The 19,590-nt window shown below is 43.8% G+C and overlaps 1 protein-coding gene across 3 annotated transcripts in view; it reads right to left on the bottom strand.

The window, feature by feature from the left end:
* Window positions 1-19,590, bottom strand: part of RARB (retinoic acid receptor beta) — a 156,473-nt gene that overhangs the window by 76,160 nt on the left and 60,723 nt on the right. For all 3 annotated transcript variants that reach the window (XM_037144005.2, XM_037144008.2, XM_037144007.2), the window contains exon 3: window positions 10,599-10,740. In XM_037144005.2, the coding sequence (XP_036999900.1) occupies window positions 10,599-10,740 (142 nt within the window). The remainder of the gene's footprint in view (window positions 1-10,598; window positions 10,741-19,590) is intronic.

Here is a 19,590-nt window from a genome sequence, read left to right as displayed (position 1 = left end):
GCACTTGCATATTTATTCAGCCAACTCTCTGTGCTGGGGATTGTCTCTGGGCCCTGAGGTTTACTCAATGTCTATTTCAAGCAGAATGGAAAAAAAATAGCCCAAGATGAAAACACAGAATATTCCAGCCTAGGAGGTGAGATGCTCCCTTTTCTAACGGGGCTGATAGTTGCTTTCTCCCTCGATGAAAGTGCTGCCTGTCTTCAGTCTTCACTGGTCTCGGTTTAACTGCTGCTGTTCGCTTTTCAGTGGTACATGAACGACAGTGCACCTTAACAAATTACAGATTTGATGAAATACGGTGTGTAGGTGTGCTCAGCTTTGAGAGAAAGCGCATTGTCTCTGTTAGGACCTATCTACAAGCTCACTCGGTACGTCCACCACGGAACAAACAAGGTCAAGACTTCATGTCTTAAAAGGAGTAACATTCTAGAATTCATAGGGTGCAAATTAGAGAAGGCGGCAAAACGGAAAAGGCAAAAATGGGCTCCTTATATTAATGGGACGTAATTCAAATCCCTAACTCTTAGGAAGGCCAGACGAAAGTTCCTGATTTACAATCTCTACTCCTCAAGTACTCTGTTCCCAATCCATTCCAGAAATTTCTTTTAAGTACAAGGCATTGGCCTTACAGTTGAGGAACCAAATAAGAGTAGAATGAGATTGTACCTGCCCTTAAGATGCTCACAGTCAGTGCAGAGAACACTTATGTGTTCCCCTCCCACCTCCGCTCCCCACTGCCCCCCCCAACCCTGCATATAGCTACCTAGCTACCTCTTCGGCTCAAAAACAAGTTTGACTTTCAAAGTCACCCAACAGAGGCACCACTAACATGTCACAGTGTAGAGAGGTGAGAGGAATTCAGAGAAACATGCTGGAGTGTTCAGGAGAGTGATGGATGGCTTGCAAGGTGAGGAGGGAGGGAGTACAGAGGAACTACACACGCACCCTGAGACTGCATCACACGATGGGCACGCTGAGCACAGATGGTTCCTGGGGCATGTCGGGAGCAGGACAGTGTCCTGGGTAGGCTGGGGCCGGCTAAGCCAGCCGTGCGGGGCTCTGTCTGTGCTGACACACTTGGAGGCAATTCTGTGCGCACTGAAGGGCCACGAATCCCAACATGGGATCCTCTGGTTCAGAGCTGACACTTTGCTCTGTGGGTGTTGCATCTGAGCCCTCAAAGACAAATGCCAAATTTGACAGTGCCTCTTGTTTTGAGTAAATGGACCACTGGGCGGGAAGGAGCATTAGCTGTTCTATACAGCCACTAAGGACCATATCGATGATCAAACAGGCCATTGTTAGGAGACCAGAATGGGGCATTATCAGAGCAGGAGGAAGAGTAACAAGAGCTCACACTTAGCTAAGAAATATCTTTACTTTCTACTATAGACTCACCCAGTGGCCGTATGTGGTGGGTCCTATTATTAGAGAAGGAACCAGAGGCACAGAGTTACTGAATAACCTGGCCAAGGTCACACACAGCAAAGGGTGGGCTTCATTTAAACCCTGGCTGCCCCTCCAGTCTGTGCTTCAAGCCACAACACTACCCCCCTCCGGTCTTCAGAACAGGGAATAAACAGTACAACTCGAGGTCTCCCTGAATCCTCCTATTCCCACCACCTCACCTAAATGCTTGAATCTCATCCTGACAGTTCTACCCATTCATCAATCCCTCACTGTACCAGCATTGTAGCCCTGCGGATCCAAGAAAAGCAAGACCCAGCTGCCCATCCTTGAGTCCTTTACAGCTCAGGATGGGAAAAGGAATGAGGGGCAGGTCAGTGGGATACTGATGGCAAGTGAGGCACTGCGGGAGACTCTGGGGGCTGAGACGCCCCCCCAACACTCTGCTCTAGTTCTGTTAAGATACAAGAATACTTGACCAGCCAACATATTAAAAAACAGATTTGGCTGAACTTCAGTTCTTCTAGTACTATCTTCACCATTTTTCACATACTCTCTGACAACTATGCTCTTACAGTTTCTGTCGAAATTGATTTTTCTTTTGCTCAAATAAAATTTAGAGAATTTTATAGTACTACTATAAAAAATCATATTACTTTCCATAAAGAAAAGGGTAAAAAACATAAACAGCATTTTCAGGTAAATTGCCTGTTTGTTTTTTTTTAAATAAAGTATTATTGGAACAAAGCCATATTCATTCATGAAGCTTGCAAAGCCTCAAATAGGGACTGTCTGGCTCCTGAAGAAAACAGCCTGCACATCTCTGAATAAGTACAATTTAGTGTTGACTAGATATGGTTGCCTGTCCTCTCTCTGTAAAAAAGGGGGATTAGCACAGGTTCGAGAGGTATTAATTAAGGCTGCTCTGGCATCAAACTGAGGTTTTCCTCGTGGGTAATAAAAAGACTGAACACTGAAAAGGGAATAACTTCATTACGGCATGATTTGATATGATTCCATGTTAAATTCAATACTCCCTAAAATTATGCTGCGCATCACTGCGTGCAGGGTTTGCACTTGGGGAAAAACTGAATTAAACTAGTATATATATATATATATATATATATATATATATATATATATATATATATAATCTCAAGTCAAATCACTTATGTAAATGGTAGAATATGTGATTTGGGAGCAATGGCGGGCGAAGATACTGAAAAGTTTTTAGCACTAAAGGCTCACAGGAACCCTATTTGTAACTACTGACAATTGGAATCACTAGGGCCCAGAGGTTTAAGCCAGGGTGACTTGAGGCAGGTCCTTAGCCTCTCTGAATCTCAGGACACTGAGGATCATAGTACAGCCTAACACGATACCAGTCCTACCTGCGCCATCAGGTCACCTGGAGTCTCGGGAGGCTGTGCTGTCGGTAAAACACTTTGTGACCACCAACTATCCCATTAACACCAACATCCCCCCAGCCTTCCTCGCAAATGGGGGACAAAGGAGGATGTTGGGAGGAGGGAGACTTTGCTTTCCTGGTGATTTGGTGTGGGTTTGGCATTGCCCCGGAGACCCTGGTGGCCTCCCCCTGAGCTAACGGATGCAGGAAGGGGGCCAGGCGTCCTTTCTAACACCCCAGTTCGGCTTTCCCTCCGGCGTTGGGTTCCACGATACCAGGATCCTGTCCCATTCTCTGATTACAGGTGTCCCAGCATCTCTGGGCAAACAAACAGTCCGCCTCTCAGTTTCAGTGGCTGAGGAAGGTGGATATTTATTTTGAAAATGATGCCTTCAAGCTTTATTTTTAATGCTGTGACTTAACATTGGAGCTGTACACCTACACTGTGGCATTATAAACCATTTGGAACGAATAGATCCTCTGCCTCTCACTTTTCTCCTGAAAGGGGACTGAGGTTGACATTATTAAAATAAAAACAAAAAACAAAACACAAAAACCAGCTGTGGCGGCAGCAACACAAGCAGAGACAGGGCCTGTGTCACCACAAGGGGAGGAACCTGAGAGAACAGCTTTCATTTATTTAGCACCTACCATGTGCTAACCACGGTGCTAAATGCTTTGTCCTCCTGCGGTCCAATGCACAGCACAGTCCCGCCAGGTTTCCACAATAAGCCCCATGTTGCAGGTTAGCTCCTTCCACATGGAGCAAAATTACCATCTTGCCCAAGATAAGACGACGGGAGGGCAGGTCAGATTGGAACTCAGCTCTGGCTAACCCCAAGGCCCCTGGCTCTCTCCTCTGCGCTGTGCCTTTGTGTAACAGAAATGTCTCCTTTCCCCAAGGTGAGACTGTGCTGTGAGCATCCCCTTTCCGTGAGATGGGCTGCAGAGAGAAATGTGTTAGTAAAGCTGAAGGAATTTTAATACTTCCTTTGCAGTCTGAGCATTAACGCGCTTCAAGTCCCACAGTGACAGTCACATCACTGGGCTATCAGTGTCCCAGCAGAATTTTTTTTTTTAAATCTCCTGGACAGATGCAGGAAAACATTAACATTTGGCAAGTGGAAAGGGGCAGCAGATTTTTAGTTTCAAGCTCTGATGACACTTTTAGATATAAAAATATAAAGTCTCCAGACTTTCATTTACTTTTGGGGGGCTCTTGGGGGAGAAGGGAATGTGGGGGGTTAATGCTGCATCTCTGGTGAGCAGAGCAAAATGATCGCAGCGAACCTCAGAAATGCAGTACCAGGCTAGGATGCAACTGGGGAACAAATGAAGAAATAAACTAAAATTAGAAAGACATTAAGTGCTCTGATGATGATTTTTATGTAATTTCCCAAGTACACAGGGCAACCTACAATATGAATTTCCTCATTATTAAGCCAGTAAAATCCAGCCATAGAAGCAATGTGCACATCGATATAATTTGTGCACCAACAGAAGTGATTTTAACTGAGGTTAAGTGCCTTTAATCCAAAAGGTTTGTTTTAATGTAAGTCGAACACTAAAGGGGAAATGAGAGAAACACAGAACAACACAGAGACCTCTTATGAAAGTATCTAAGCATCTGTACAAAGCACATTCATTCCATCCAATCGACCCATGGGGACGTTCAAGTCTAAAGTATAAATTGGAATTTAGAGACTTTATAAAAAGCTATTTTTAAGCTCAATATGCCCCAAATGAGAAGGTGTCAATGAGTGCTTAGGGACTCTTAAATTCAGAGATTATTCAATTGCTCTATTCTACAAATACACTTATGAAACTGTCGTAGGAAAAAATGCTGCGAAATAAACACTAAACAGCATTCTCAAACAAAATCAAAGACATGCTTTGCCCGCCACGCAGAGGCACAGGTCGCATATACATAAGCTCAAAGAGCAATCTGAAGAGGTTCCTTTGTGAATTAATGGCCACTGGTTTTTCAGAAAGAAAAGAAATAGAATGGGGGAGGCAGCCACAATACCTTGCATAGTATCTCTGTTACAGACACAGGGTGGGGGACACCCCGTCTTGAAGGGCAGAGGACCATGGGGACTGGCCAACTGTTAGAAGCATCCAGGGCCCACTACTGTCCCTTCAACACAGCACACAAGTCTTAATTCTGGCCTATTTCTTATCTCCCATTTGTCCTGTCGGCCCCCCAACCCCAGTGTCTACCCTGGGTCCTCTCCGTTTGTCCAGGAGCAACTTGATAGCCAAGGTTTGTATCACAAAAGTGAGTGAACCCTCAAACTCCACCACGTGTCCATTTCGTCTGTCCACTGTCATTGTGCTTTTGCCATGCCCAGTTCCACAAGACGCCTGCTCTGTTCAACCGTTTTCAAGAGCAAATGCAGTAGAGGATCTAATGTCTTCTAGGGGAGGGAACTGGCAAGAGGAAGCAGATTGTAGAGGCTCTGTTGTCTAAACAAGATTAAAGGCATCAATTCTCACATCATGCCTGGGCTCTTTGTCAACCCTGATGTTCCTCGTATCCTGGTAGAAAACACAAACCCAAAGAAGCTGAATTACTTGTTTGGGGCCCAGATCAAAGAAGCACATGAATGAGAGCTGAATAGATGTGCACACAGAATTGTTCTGTGTCTGACAGCTTTTCAGAAAGTAAAGCCGGGGCGATGCTGGATTCAGTTGTCTTTCCAAATGGCCACATTTAACCACTTGACTGCTCTAACGTCCCGAGCAAAGCATCGAGCCAAATGGGGCTACAGAGCAAGGAAGGCTTGATGCTTACCCTTTAGGAGCTTACAATCGAGGCAGTGTGTGTAGAATCACACTGTAATAAAGCCTGCGCTTCCTGGAGATGTGTTCAAAGTACCACAGACATGGGGAAGAGTGAGCAACTCTGCCTAGACTGTGGGGTGGGGTCCCGTGGAGGCGTCAAAGAGAACGTGACATTTCAGCAGTCTCCTGAGTCTCAACTGAAGGACGAGGAGGAGGTGGAAGCCCAATATGCCAGGGAACAGCCTCTATAAAAATATGGAGGTATGGAGCTTGTGGGCAAGTGTGGTCCAGGGTGGCTGGAAGCAGGGGTGTCTACTGGTAGGAAATGAATGAATGAGAATGGAAGCTGGAGATGAGATCACAGAGCAGCCATAACTGGCATACCTGGCCATTGGACGAGCCTCTTATAGCAGAAGTAGACAAACTAGAGCCTTTGGGATAAACCCAGCCCTTCACCTGCTTTTGTAAATAAAGTTTTATTGGAATACAACCACGCCCATTTGTTATGTATTTCCTAGGGCTGCTTTTGTGCTTCATCAGAGCTGAGCAATTCAAAGAGTTGACAGGGCCCACAAAGCCAAAAATATTCTCGATTAGGCCCTTAAAAAAATGTGGTGATCCCTGGCTTAACAGTTTGAACTGTTCACTTGAGTTTCTGTAACTGACTCAAAGGCCTTTGTCGGACTTTCTGAGCAACAGCCTCTCACACCTTCTCCTTCCTCATTGTGGACAATTAGCTGTTTATCTGCATCATAAGCTCATCCGGGCATTGCTTTCACAATCCCAAATTTTATGTCTTCATTTATTGTTCCTCTTGTTTAGTTCTTGTTTTTATTTTAGGGCTTGGGCGCATGCTGGCCTGGGCTGACACAGTTATTCACCTTTCACCAGCAGAAGCAGCTCATCACTCAACCTGGAGGCATTCTGCTTCCTCTGCCTCCTCCCCGACTTCTTCATAAATTTTTGTACCACTTTTTAATGCTGCTGAAAATCGATTTTTTTTCACTTGCTGTTACTGCTTTCAAATTCCATGCTCTGACAAATAGCTATTCTTCGGTAAAAGGGCTCCCCTAGCCCTACAAACACCTTGGAAAACAGAAGGTATACTAACCAGCATTTACAGAACAGAAGAATGAAGAATACTCATGCTTTTCTGATGGGCCACACTACAAGATTCCTTTTATTAGTAAATCCCCCTATACATTTAAAACCATATTCAATCTATAAAAATTAAATTTACACATGATTTTCCAGGGCTTATCTCTCAAATGTAGAGCAAGAAGTGCGAGTATTGTTTTATTAACCACTGGCAATAAAGTAGAATCGAGAAGGTAACTCAGAGTTTTAAAAGCTCCTTTTTTATAGCATGCAGCGTATATGACTACCTGGGCCCAGATTCCCTTACTGTGTTACCTTGAGTGAGTTAATCAACATATCTGTGCCTCAGCTTCCACATCTGCCAAAAAGTGGGGCAGGGAGAAGGATTTTAACTAACCTACCTCACAGGGTTGCTGTGAGGGTCAAATGGGATCAAGTACTTAAAGAGTATAACTCAGTACCTGGCACATAGGAAACACCTTATGTCAGTTATTACTATCATTCTTAGGTTTCTTTCTTTCCCTTCCTTTCACTGTACCCTCTCCCTTTCCCTTTTTCTACCCCACCCCAGCCCCATAAAGAATAAGAATATACCAGGAAGAACACTGTGTGACCGACCTGGGGGACACAAGGCAGTTTTTACTCCCATCTTTCTGACTTCCCACTGAGGAACACTTCCTCCCACACTCCCTGCCCATGTGGCTGGGGTGAGGTCAAACTCAGTCCTGTCTCCCAGGGATAGGCACATGATCCAGACAGAGTCGATCACTGTATTCTACCCTGGCCGCAAAGCGATGTGTTCCTAGAAGGGCACGTGACCGAGGTGAGGCCAATCACGACTGGTGCCTAGGCACTGGTGGAGTCTCCCTCTTGTTGCTGGGCAGACTATAGACCCGGAGCTCCTGGTAGTCATCTTTATTCACACTCGGGAAAATCTTCCCGGAAACGAAACCAACATAGCAAAAACAGCTGTGACAGATGAACAGGAACGGTGTCCCGAAAAGGAACAGGAGCCCTTGGTTCCAGCTGTGTCACTTTGAACTGTTACTTGTGCTTAATTTTTTATTTTATTTTTTTAGCTTATGCCACTTTGAGCCGGGTTTTCTCTTACTTGCATCTGAAGAGCTCTGACACATACTAACAAATTGTCCCAACCTACGGCTAGCCCTGAACGCAAATCTTGCTAATCTTGGCATCACAAAGAAAGCAGGACAAGGAGAGGTGGCAGACATGGCCTGTAATCTTGCTCTGTCTTTAGCCAGTTGGGGATTGCCGGGAAACCCGGTTCACCTTTCTGGGTTCTAGCGTACTTGTATGTCAAATGAGAGGTGAGTGAAAATCAATCTCTGAGATCCCTTTTCAGGTCTAACATTCCACAAGTCTATTATTCTTGGGTTCTTTTCAGTTGCGTATATTGTGATGTAAATGGTTACCGATTCTCATATTTTCCTGCTTCCTTCTCTTTCAACTTTTAAAATATTCTACTAGAGCCTCAATCCCTACACTGCAAGTGTTTATTTCTCCCCTTCAATTTCCTTCTATGGAAAACATATTTATTTTTGTGTACTTGGGCATAATGAGCCCATTTTCTTCCCATTTCTATATTTTTAAATCTGATTAAGGTGATACGTTCCTTGAGGGTTGAAACTAGAGTTTTCCTGTGGGAGTAAACATTATTTTTTTTAATTGCTAACCAAGCTGCCAGTTTTTACAGAGCAGCAGGATATGGGTTTTAAGAAATGTAAGCAGGAAATGGGTCTCCAGCCCACACAAAATAAAGGCAAAAGTACTGATTTTCCTTGGGTCCACATCTGGCTTACTCATTTATAATTTCAGCCTGAACTGAAATTCTCCCACAGAACTACAGGGTGACATCCGTGTCTACAGAATGGCAGACCAAAAAGTGGAGTAGTGGGTGATCGTCCTGCGAGTCCCACTTACCGCTGTGAACCTATGAATAATCTGGCTATTTCAGGTCAATATCATGCTTTTCTCATCAATGGGGGGATGTGGGGCCTGAGCTAAGCAAACACACACACACCTCTTGAACTATGGAGAGTTAGCTGCAGACACCGAGAACAAGGACATTCTCTTACATAATAGCCCAATGACCAAAGTCAGGAAATGTAAAGTTGATGCAATGCTATATTCTAATCTATAGTCCATATTCAACGTTTACTAACTGTCATCAGAATGTCCTTCATGGCTATTGGACTTCTGATCCAGGATCCAATGTGGATTATGCATTGCACTCAGTTGTCATGTCTCTTTTAATCTGGGACAGGTCCTCAGTCTATCTTTGCCTTGCATAATCTTGGCATTTTTGAAGGGGACTGGCTATTTTTTTATAATTGGGCTATTTGCTTTCTTATTATTGAGTTTTTAGAGGTTTTATATATTCTAGATATGAGTCCTTTATCAGGTGCTTACAAATATTTTCTCCTAGCTTGTGGCTAGTCTCTTCATTAATTTCACAGTATCTTCTGGAAAGCAGACATTTTTAATTTTGATGAAGTCTGATATACCATTTTTTATTTTATGCATATAAGGTTGAGTCTTGAATTCATTCTCATCGGACCGGACTTTGTTACACTTCACACCATGAACCCAGGACCATGGCTGCAACGTAGAAAATGCTAACTGGCTAAGTCAACTGAGTTGGTCCCGGCCCTGACATTTTCCCTGAAGCGTAGAAATCCAGGAGGCAGATAAATGAATGAAACTCTGGGTACAGTTAGGACACTGGGCAGGACACCAAGAAACATCCCCAAGTCATAGCTCCCAGCAGAGAGCCCGCGGCTTCCTGAGCCCCGCAAGGTGATGCTGCCTGGTGCTGGGCTTTCCCTCCCCAGCCAGGCTCCTCCTCCATGGCCACATTTTCCCAATTCCAAAATCCAAGAGCCCTTAACCAGTTAGATAAGGCTGCAAACCCCACTGCAAGACTGTGGCTAAGATGCCTGGCTTTTTGGCCTACACTCTGGGAGGGCAACAGTCATGTCTCAGGCATCTGCAGAGTCCCCTCACAGCAGCTGGTGAGGGGCCCCACTCACAGTCTGCCTTCGCCAAATCCCCCAGTGATGGGATGAATGGAGCAACAGCAATCGCATTTAGTGCTTCACCAGCACGCACCCCATCATCTTCCTTACGCCCGCCCGAGCCCAGCCGTCTGCCTGTCAATTTCTCACTCCCTACATTGGAAGGCACCGAAGAGAGAATGTACAAATGAAGTTTTTTGTTCTCTGCCTATATTAAAGCATGCTTATTTCAAATCCCTATGATCAGATGTTTACGGTCGACTCATTTTTAATCTACTAAAATCTTCTTTTTTGCACTAATAAAGCATATAATTGTTTGGAAGAGAGAGTAGAATGGGAGGAAAAAAATGTACATCAACTTTGGAAAAATGCCAATGTGCCGAATTTCTCCATGTTCCTTCCACAACAAAAATTTTACATTTCCTCCCCTCTGTAAAGGGCAAACTATCACTACTGTCAATATTCATGCCTCTCATCTCATTTTATTCTCACCGTTGCAGGCAAAACCCTTTCTTTCCACTGTCAAGATGGGGAAGTGCAGGCTCTGAGTGGCTTTGTGGTATGTTCGAGTTACTAGTGGCTCTGAAATACACAGAGTTAGTAACTGTTCTGGAATACAAATCTGCCATCCACGACACCCAACTCCTGTCTTTTCACCAACTGCCACTCAAGTCTTATCTGAAAAATCCCCACAGATATTCTATTTTCATGTCATCTCTGTTTACACCTGCTCTTGGCAATATATCATGAGTGTCATATCTGAATTCCACATGCTGACGTCCCCCGCGACTTGATTTTGGAAGCTGAGCAAATCATATTTATAGATAAGGCAAACAGGAAAACAATTTTAAGACTCCACTTACATTCTTTGGACATTCCCACTTCAAAGCACTTCTGGAGTCGACAGTACTGGCATCGGTTCCTGGTGACTTTATTAATAACACAGTTCTTATCTCGGTGACAAGTGTAAATCATGTTCTTCTGAATACTTCTGCGGAAGAAACCCTGCAAGCAAGCAAGCAAGATGAGAACACCGAGTAAAACGACTGAGTTTCAAGAGAAATCACAGCAGCCTTATCAATGCATTGATTGCTCATCCTGAGTAATGAAGTGACGGCAGCAGAAACGTTGACTTATGTAAACCTGAAAATCCTTGTAAAATATTAATAGTTCTCCCTTTCTTTTATTTTTTGCAAACCAGAGAGTCCCTTTTAATCAAAACGAGACATGACTGTTATTATCTTGCTAAAGGAAATGAATACCAAGCTGATTCAGTTGGAAAAACATAATGCAGAGTTGGGCTCCCTCCAAGTAAGCTAACTTCATAAGCGGTTGCCTCGCCAGCCAGAATGGCTCCCGATGAGTCCACTCTCAAGAAACTCAATATAAGAGGCACCATATTTGCAAAAGAAGTTACTTGATTAGAGACAGAATTAGGCCTTTTCAAAGGAGTCTTCCCCGAGTTCTTTTACATATCTAACTCCTGTTAGGATATTTACAATATGATGTAATTTACAAAGTATTTGAGAAAAAAATTATCCAGAAAACGAAACAGAAAAATGACTACCCATTTAATGGCACATTAGAGCCATCTTTCCAATATAATGACCACGAATTACACGTGGCTATTTAAATCAAAGTTGAAAAAATTAAATAAAATTAGCATTCCCATGCCTCATTTTCATTAGCTACATTTCCAATGCTCACGAGCCACATGTGGCCAGTGGCCGCCACATGCACCGCCCATGAGCACGATATTTTCACAGCTGCAGAAGGTTCTAGTGGGTGGCAGGGCAGCACCGAGTGACAAATGCACCCGAGTTATCTAACACTCTTGACAAATGTGACTTTCTGTGCCTTGCTCTTTACTGCTGATTGGGCCCAGACTCTGTAAGGGTTGCAGATGACCAAAAAATAACTAAATGATATTTTTCTAGTATAGATGCAGAGAATTTCTGCTTGGTAGGCATATAATCCCCCAAATTACTATTTTATTGCCTTGTAGGACAACATTAGCCAGTTTTGTACCTAACTTTGCAATATTGCTCCAGCGTCCTTTTCTCCTTTCATTCCATCCGTCTGTCCGTCCCTCTGTCCTACCTGTCCTGTCTACCTACCTAGATATCTTTTTGGTATCTTCCCCTGCACCAGCTTTATTACCCTATGGATCCTGTCATTATTGAGTTAAATAAGTCCTCAATGTGTGCTTGCTGAATATTGGGATGAGTTACTGTTTTTTAACTCTTTGAAAATTACATGTTGACAAAAGAGGCAATTTGTCCCAACGTTTGGGAAATGCTGAGGAAGTAAAGCAGGCTCTTGGCTCCCAGAGCACAGTTTCCTGACCCTGTCTCCGTCCGTCCTATTTCTATCGCACAGTTTTGCAGACGACAGATAATCAGGGAGGCTTGTTAAACGCACGGATGGATGAATAGGGAGTGTAGGGTATACCTGCCACCTTTTCTCTCTTCCACTGCCCAGCACAAACCCCAGTGTTGCTAGGAGTATTAAAAGCAAAGAGTTTTACATTCTCAACTGAGATGTAACGTTTACCTACATCAGAGACAATTCTCTTGAATGTAAGACACATCCCACTAACATGTGTTGAACAGCAAACAAGACTCACCATGTGAGTTCAACTTTCCTGGTAGTCCATTAACACTCCAGGAGCCAGAACAAAAAACGTTCGAAGCTAAAGCCCAATTAGCGAAGAAAGCTCCTGTAACACACATTGTTTAGGATATTTACGTGGGCACCCCAGGATTTTACTGTCTAAGTAAACACTCTTTTACTGGCACGCTCCAACTGTAAACGCCTGGAAATCTTGTTGAAGTTTGCTGCTGATAGCACATCCCAGACACACACATTTTCCAAGAAAACACAGTTTATTTTTGTACTGCTGGAGCTACAAATATGCTCAGAATTTAAAATGACAGGTTGCAAATACTTTGAAACCCTCAAAGAATCTGTGCAGAATGGTCGCCTCAAAACACATCTTTTCCTGCAAAAAAAAAAGTCCTTGCAGGACCCCCTTGGCTGCCAGGTGCACACACACACACGCATGGACCAAAACTCCACCACGCTCCTGCAAAAAACACGGACCCAGTGGAAGACCCAGTCTTTTCAGCGTAAGCGAAGCCAGTGAGCTATGGGCAAAGGTCACCTCCGTTTATTAAAAACTGAATATCCAGTTCAGCAAATCCCTAGCGCGTGATCGTGGAGGAGAGAACAAACACCCTCATGGTGGGCGGGTGACAGGGGACAGAATTAGAGAACTTTATGTGTCGCTAATTATCCAGTCAGGGTGGTTCCGTAACAGTGACGGCAAGAAACCAAATAGCACATCTTGGTTTTCCAAATCAGATTTTTGGCTGGATTTCAGGAGAAGGTCTAAGTTTCAGTAAATCATTTCCACCAAGGTAGGATACTTGCTGACTAAACTATACGCGGTGAGGTATTTTTATACATGGGTTGGGTAAACAGAAATGCCTTCTGAGGCCCAAAACAAGTTTATGTTGTGCGAGCCCCCCTTCTCCCTTGCAGATGCTGTGAAGTGTTACACAAAACCGTGTAACAGGCTTTCACTCAGGCCGCTGCTTTGAAGAGTTACTGGGGGGGGGGGGCAGGCAGGGGTGTAACCTCATGCCAACCTACCTACGCAGTATTTAATATGTCTATTTAGGTTGACTCTATTTATATTTAACACCATTTAAATGGAAACCTTTAAACTCTAGCTTAATTGGAAAACCAGCCCCAACTGTCAATACGAGAAGGCACTCACCAAATGAAACACAAGTCAAACCCAACCATAATCAGGTGTTGCTTCGCTCACATCAGACACCGGATCTGCTGAGGGCTTGGAGCCCCGGCCTCTACCCTCCTTGCTGAAAAGGGGACTGAGCAAGCCTTAGGGGGCAGAGGAACACTGATCTGAGACTTTCTCTTGGGAGAATGCAGAGAAAAATGAACGAGTTTCTTACTATGTAACTCAGTGTGCATTAAAGCCATGAATCCACCCCACTTGAAACTGGGAGCCTCATACTTTGGGAAACAAAACTGTAACCCCAAACTTGTCATATGTAAAAATGGGCTTTAGATGGACTGTGTTCAAGTGTGCTAGTTTTTGATGGTAGTAGACGGGTAGAGACACATCTGGAGGCGAAAAGATTGAAAAGCTCAGTATATGAGGTCTGTCCAGAAAAGGTCCAGCCTTTGCTACTATAATGGGAATGGTGTGTGGGGCATCTGCATAAGCTGCCAGCCGAGGAGAGTGGACTGGAACGCACATGAGTGAACACTGATGACTTCACTGTACTAGTCAGTGGGGGCGATAGATGTAGTTGAGTGAGCACTGTGTACTGTGTGGCCGTTGCATTAAAAATGACTGAACGAGTAGAACAACGAATTTGCATCAGATTTTGTGTTAAGCTCGAACACTCCTCCAAGGACACTATCAGATGATTCAGAAGGCTGCAGCCGTGGGCAACTGGTGACTGGCAGCTTCATCACTACAACGTGCTCCCTTGTGTATCACATTTCATGCAGAGTTTCCTTGCAAAACATCAACTCACCCAGGTGAGTCAGTACCCCCTACAGCCCAGATTTGGCGCCCTGCAACTTCTGGCTTTCCCCCAAACTACAACACCTTTGAAAGAAAAGAGATTTCAGACCTCTGATAAGATTCAGGAAAATATGAAGAGGACTGAGGCAAGAACGTCATTGTTCTATGTTTCTTGTATCTTGTATCTTCTTCAATAAATGTCTCTATTTTTCATAGTACATGACTGGATACTTTCCGGACAGGCCTTGTGTAATGAGGAAGGATTTGGTCCCATGTGGGAGAGCAGCCCAAGGGGACAGAGGAGGGAGGCAGAAGAGGAAGACATGGGAAGTCACGGTTGCCGTCCTTTTCGTTACCACCAAGTGGCTTTCAGCAAGTCACAGCCCCAGGGGACTGGGCGGCTTATTTCTAAGATCCTTTCCAGCTATAAATTTCTGAGATTCCAATGACTAATCATACCAGGCAGTGATGAGTTGGGATGGCGTCAGAGTTGAGAATGAGGGCATTTCTGTGAACAAAGAAAGTGGCCATGGAGGAGGTGGTGCCGAAAGACTAAAGGAAGGAGACATCCTCAACCTGTGTGGGCAAAACGGCAATTTCTTGGGACTAGCCTGGAGCTTAACAGACACCCATATGAGGGCTTTCATATAATCTTGGAACTGCACTGTCACAACACCTCTGTGAGGGACTTGAGGCAGATACAGGTGGCTGGACTGAAGGTGGAACCCTTTGCTAACTGGCCCATAAGCTCATGGCTGTAAGTTTTCAGAAAGTTTTCAGGTCTGGTTTTTTGACACCAAGTCTTGGGTTGCCGAAACTGCAATTTTTTACTCTTTCACTTTCCTAGAACGTCGTTTTCTGAGTAAATCCAGAAAACTCCTGTCAGGGCTTCAAGATGTACGTCATCTCACCCAGGAAGCCCTCTCTGGCAGAGACAAGCACGCACGGATGTGTCCTCCTCTAGGCCACGCTGGTATTTTGCTTTTCCTTCTCATTAGGACTATTGAGGTGTGATACCGAAAACATTAAACAATGCTAGTATCTACTTCAGAGGTTCCATGGGCAGCACAGGGGAATGCTGGCCTGTGGCCAGGGGTCATGGCCCAGGGGGCTCCGTAGGCATCCTGTGTTTCCACATTAGGGGACCACCACCGAGTGTGACATCTTCCTTGCTGGGGTCCAGGCCTCCCTGACAGGGGGAAAGAATGGAAGTGGGAGCCAGCTCCCCAGAACTAAATTGGGCAGGTTAGTGAGCTCCAATATGGTCTTGGGGCAATATATAATATGGTGTCTCTGGACTCAAGACAGTGGGCTTGGGGAAAACGAGGGAAAGACTCAAGGCAATGTCTACTAAACAACTGGTAGGGAAGTGTTTTAATATTTCGGCACCTAATAAAATTGTACTGGTACATATCCCCAGGACCAGGACAGATCCAGACACAGTAGAGAGTCAATAAATAGACATTGATGGAATGAATGCATGCATGCCACATGAACTCCTATCTATAACCCAAGCCAGATGGATAGTCCTGGGTGTATTATACTTTAATTTCATAAAAATTCTTCAATAGTTATGCATTTGTTGAAGACGATACTATCTGTACTTAAGAATATAAGCAAGAAATGAGACTGTACTACACATTTACAAATATTACCTTTGGAAAAATTGAATAAATGGCACACAGCAAATGAAAAAGGAAATAAGCAGCCAGATTTCTCCAAGGTTAATAAAAGACCCATTGATTTGCGTTGTAATGAAGTCTAGTCAGTCAGGACTTCTGTTGGTTATCCAAGGTTTGTGCTGATTAACTATGATTTCTGTTGTTAATCATAACTTCTGTTGGTTAATCATGACTCCTATTAATTAGCCATGACTTTTGGGTTGGTTACCTATGACTTTTGTTGTCTAATCATGGATTCTACTGATTAATCATGCCATCTGTTGGTTGTGACAGTCAAAGCCAGTAGCACAATTAACACTGTAATTACCTAGAAAAAGAAGACAGATCTTCATCACCAAGCGAGTCAAGTGTTTTCTAATCGTGGATTTTTTTCAGCCTTTCTTACCTCAGGATCTTGCTCTCACTATCACAGAACGAGGGTCTAACTAAAAAGCGACAAAAATACTCACATGGTAGAGAAGGCCACATATACATTAGAGCCATCTGGTTCATGGGTCGTTCCTTAGCACTAACTGCTGAACATCTGTAACTCACTCTGATGATTTCTGTGTCCCCTGGAGGGAAGGAAGCACCATTGTTCTAACAAACCCTCTATTGTCTACAGTGCAGAAACCATCCTAAATCAGAAAGAACGATAGTCTCTTTTAAAACTAAATACTCTCTCCTATACCTGGAAATCTGAAGTTCATCATTCTCTTGATGGGCTAGTCTCAAATCCCAAAGCTACAGAGACTGTGGAGAAAATCAAAGTGGCTAATGCCGCTCCCTTTGTATTTTGATGAGAGTATTAAGTTGGACAATACTCTCTCCGCTAATACCCTCAAATCACTGCTCTAAGTCTTATAATTTGTTTTTCTGTTCAAGAAGCCTGTATCGCCTCCTAGTTTTCAGATGTTAACACACATTATATTTCCCACCTTCTCCCACAGACGGTGATTTTCATCAGTTTAGATGCTGGCTTGCTGATCAGGAATTAGGCTGTACTTCAGGCACAGGTGGATTCGAACTCCGACTCTGTCACTTACTATCTGTGTGACATTGAATGAGTTACACTAAGGCCTCAGTTTTTCTCATCCATAAAATGGGAATAATAAAAATACCCACCTTGTGGGATTACTGAGTGTACCCGGTTAGAGAAGGCCTGTGAAGCATTAGCACCTTGTCTGACACACAGCGAGTGCCCCACGAATGGTATCTACAATTATCGACAAATCCCTTTCTTTAAAGCTTTCTTCTGAAGGATTTTCAATATACTTTATGTGTTCAAAATAAAGATTCCCAAATAGGATGGAACACTGTTCTGAAATGCTAAATGACTCAGACTATTGTGAATAGGCGGGCAGCCTCATGACTCCAAAGTCTATCTCTATCTGCATTTACTGATTCACATACTGATTCATTCCTTCAATGCCAATTAACTGGAGCGGAGGCAGTGGGCTCTCTCGAGCACATTAAGATGTACAGTCGACCCTTGTACAGCACGGGTTTGAACTGCATGGGTGCACTTATACACAGATTTCTTTAAATAAATATGTACAGAACTACAGATATACTTTCTTTTCTTTATACTTTTCTTAATAATATTTTCTCTAGCCTACTTTACTATAAGAATACAGCATACAGTACATATGACATAAGAAGTATGTGTCAATCAACTGTTTATGTTGTCAGCTAGGCTTCTGGTCAACAGTAGACTATTAAAAGTTTTAGGGGAGTCAAAAGTTATACTCAGATTTTCCACTGCACGGGTCGATCGATGGCCCTAGTCCCCGTATTCTTCAAGGGTCAACTGTTGAAGGCATGATTTCTGCTCTTTCTCAACCTACCAAGAGTAAGTCACGTGAATGCTCTATGGCAGATGCTACCAAGCACTGTATTAACAACTTTAATAAAAGCAGAAAGGTACAAAGCAGCCAGGATAGCGCCCAGGACACAGTTGGCACATATAACATATTTACTGAGTACAGGCCATAGGAATCCAAAGGTCTTAGTGGGGAATTGGCACTTGATCCGAGCTCGAAAGAAGGGATGAGATTTGAATGGCAGGCTTTTACCATTATGGGTGAGCAGCAGAGGTCGTGAGAAAGTACAGGGAAGTGCCAGTGGTCCATGTTGGCAGAGATGGAAATAATGGGGATGGATCATGAGAGTCTGTGTGTGTGTGTGTGTGTGTGTGTGTGTGTGTGTGTGTGTGGAGAGTCTGTGGAAAGAGAGAGAGACACACACACACACACATAGCTGGAAGAGTGGACTGATGTTCAGGCTTTGGAAGATTATGAAGGCCACACGAGGCACTTATTGGAGAGGAACTTACCCTTGGGCGCAGGAGACAGTTAGGGTCAGAATTATATTTTGCCAAGATTGTCCAGGAAGCTATGGATCGCTGATTTCATCATGCTGCTATTTTATACATTATAAAGTAGGTAGTGAATTCTGGATATCAATACAAATACCTAAAAACCCTAGCCTGCCCTTAGGTGTGGGAAGAAATGTAGCTTAAGAATCCTTGATTTTTTTAAAATTTTTTTCCATCACCATTTATGCCCCCTATACCTTCTTCCACGTTACCTGCTCCCCTTTCCTCCCTCCACAGTTACCACACTGTGGTCTATGTCCAAGATTTGATTTCTGAAATAACATTTCAAATCTGTTGACGCCTACTGAATTATAAGGTTGCTTGAGAGAATTCATACTGCAGCATTTTGAATGGAAGTTGCTTTTCAGCATTAAAAACACTTACACCAGGTTTCACATGTGCAGAATGTGTCACGATCGTTTGAAGAAAGGCAGTAAGTAAAAACTATTTTCTTTCTTGTTAGAAAAAAAAGCAAGTTGGCACTATATTAGTCATAAAAAGCATTGGATCAGGAGAGAAATCACCCAAAAAGTAGTGTGGGAGGCACATCTGTTTGCACTGGGCTTTTGCAGAGTTAATTTCTATCCCATACAAAGTTCAAAAGGGTAATTTCTCCTTCCAAAGTGAAAGAAGAGAAAGAAAGTAAGGAACCACTTAGTTGCTTTGTCTTGGTCATTAAAAAGAAAAGATTTCAATCCCATCACAACCACAAAATAACCAGGTGGCTGCCTGAGCCGACTGAGTCCTTCACCTTGGCCACAAGGCTGGAGCGCAGTGAGGCCCAACCCCAGGTCTGCACAGAGCTGCGATTCCCATCCCCAACCAGAAGCAGAGATGCTGCCAGTAGGAGAGGGGCATGGAATAATCCCATCACAGCTACTTTGGGAAACACAGTTTTCACACCAGGAAACACGTTGCCTTAAACAAACAAGAAACACCCTTCGGAGTGAGTGGAAGTCTATGCGTGACAATGTCTGAAAAGTTAATAATAGCAAGATTTGGGAGGGAGAAAGAGAAAAGTAAAGACCTTTTCACCCCACTGGAAGACAATGGGTGAGAGGGAGGGAGAAAGTAGAAAAACAGCCTACTATCCTGATGACAAACCGAGAGCTTCCTCCTACCCTGGGAGGGTAGGCACAGAACGAGCCCAGCTAGGGAGGGGGGCACACTCAGAGCCACAAAAAGGAAAACAAGGTGAGATTCCTCCTCCAAACAAGAAAGTTGAGAAGTTGAGCTTTCCCAAGGGATAGAGGCTT

Source organism: Artibeus jamaicensis, unplaced genomic scaffold (assembly GCF_021234435.1).
Source record: "Artibeus jamaicensis isolate MK-2021 breed Jamaican fruit bat unplaced genomic scaffold, CSHL_Jam_final contig_519, whole genome shotgun sequence".
Taxonomy (NCBI): Eukaryota; Metazoa; Chordata; class Mammalia; order Chiroptera; family Phyllostomidae; genus Artibeus; species Artibeus jamaicensis.
Note: the sequence above shows the minus strand (reverse complement) of the source record. Positions and strands in the feature narration are given on the sequence as shown.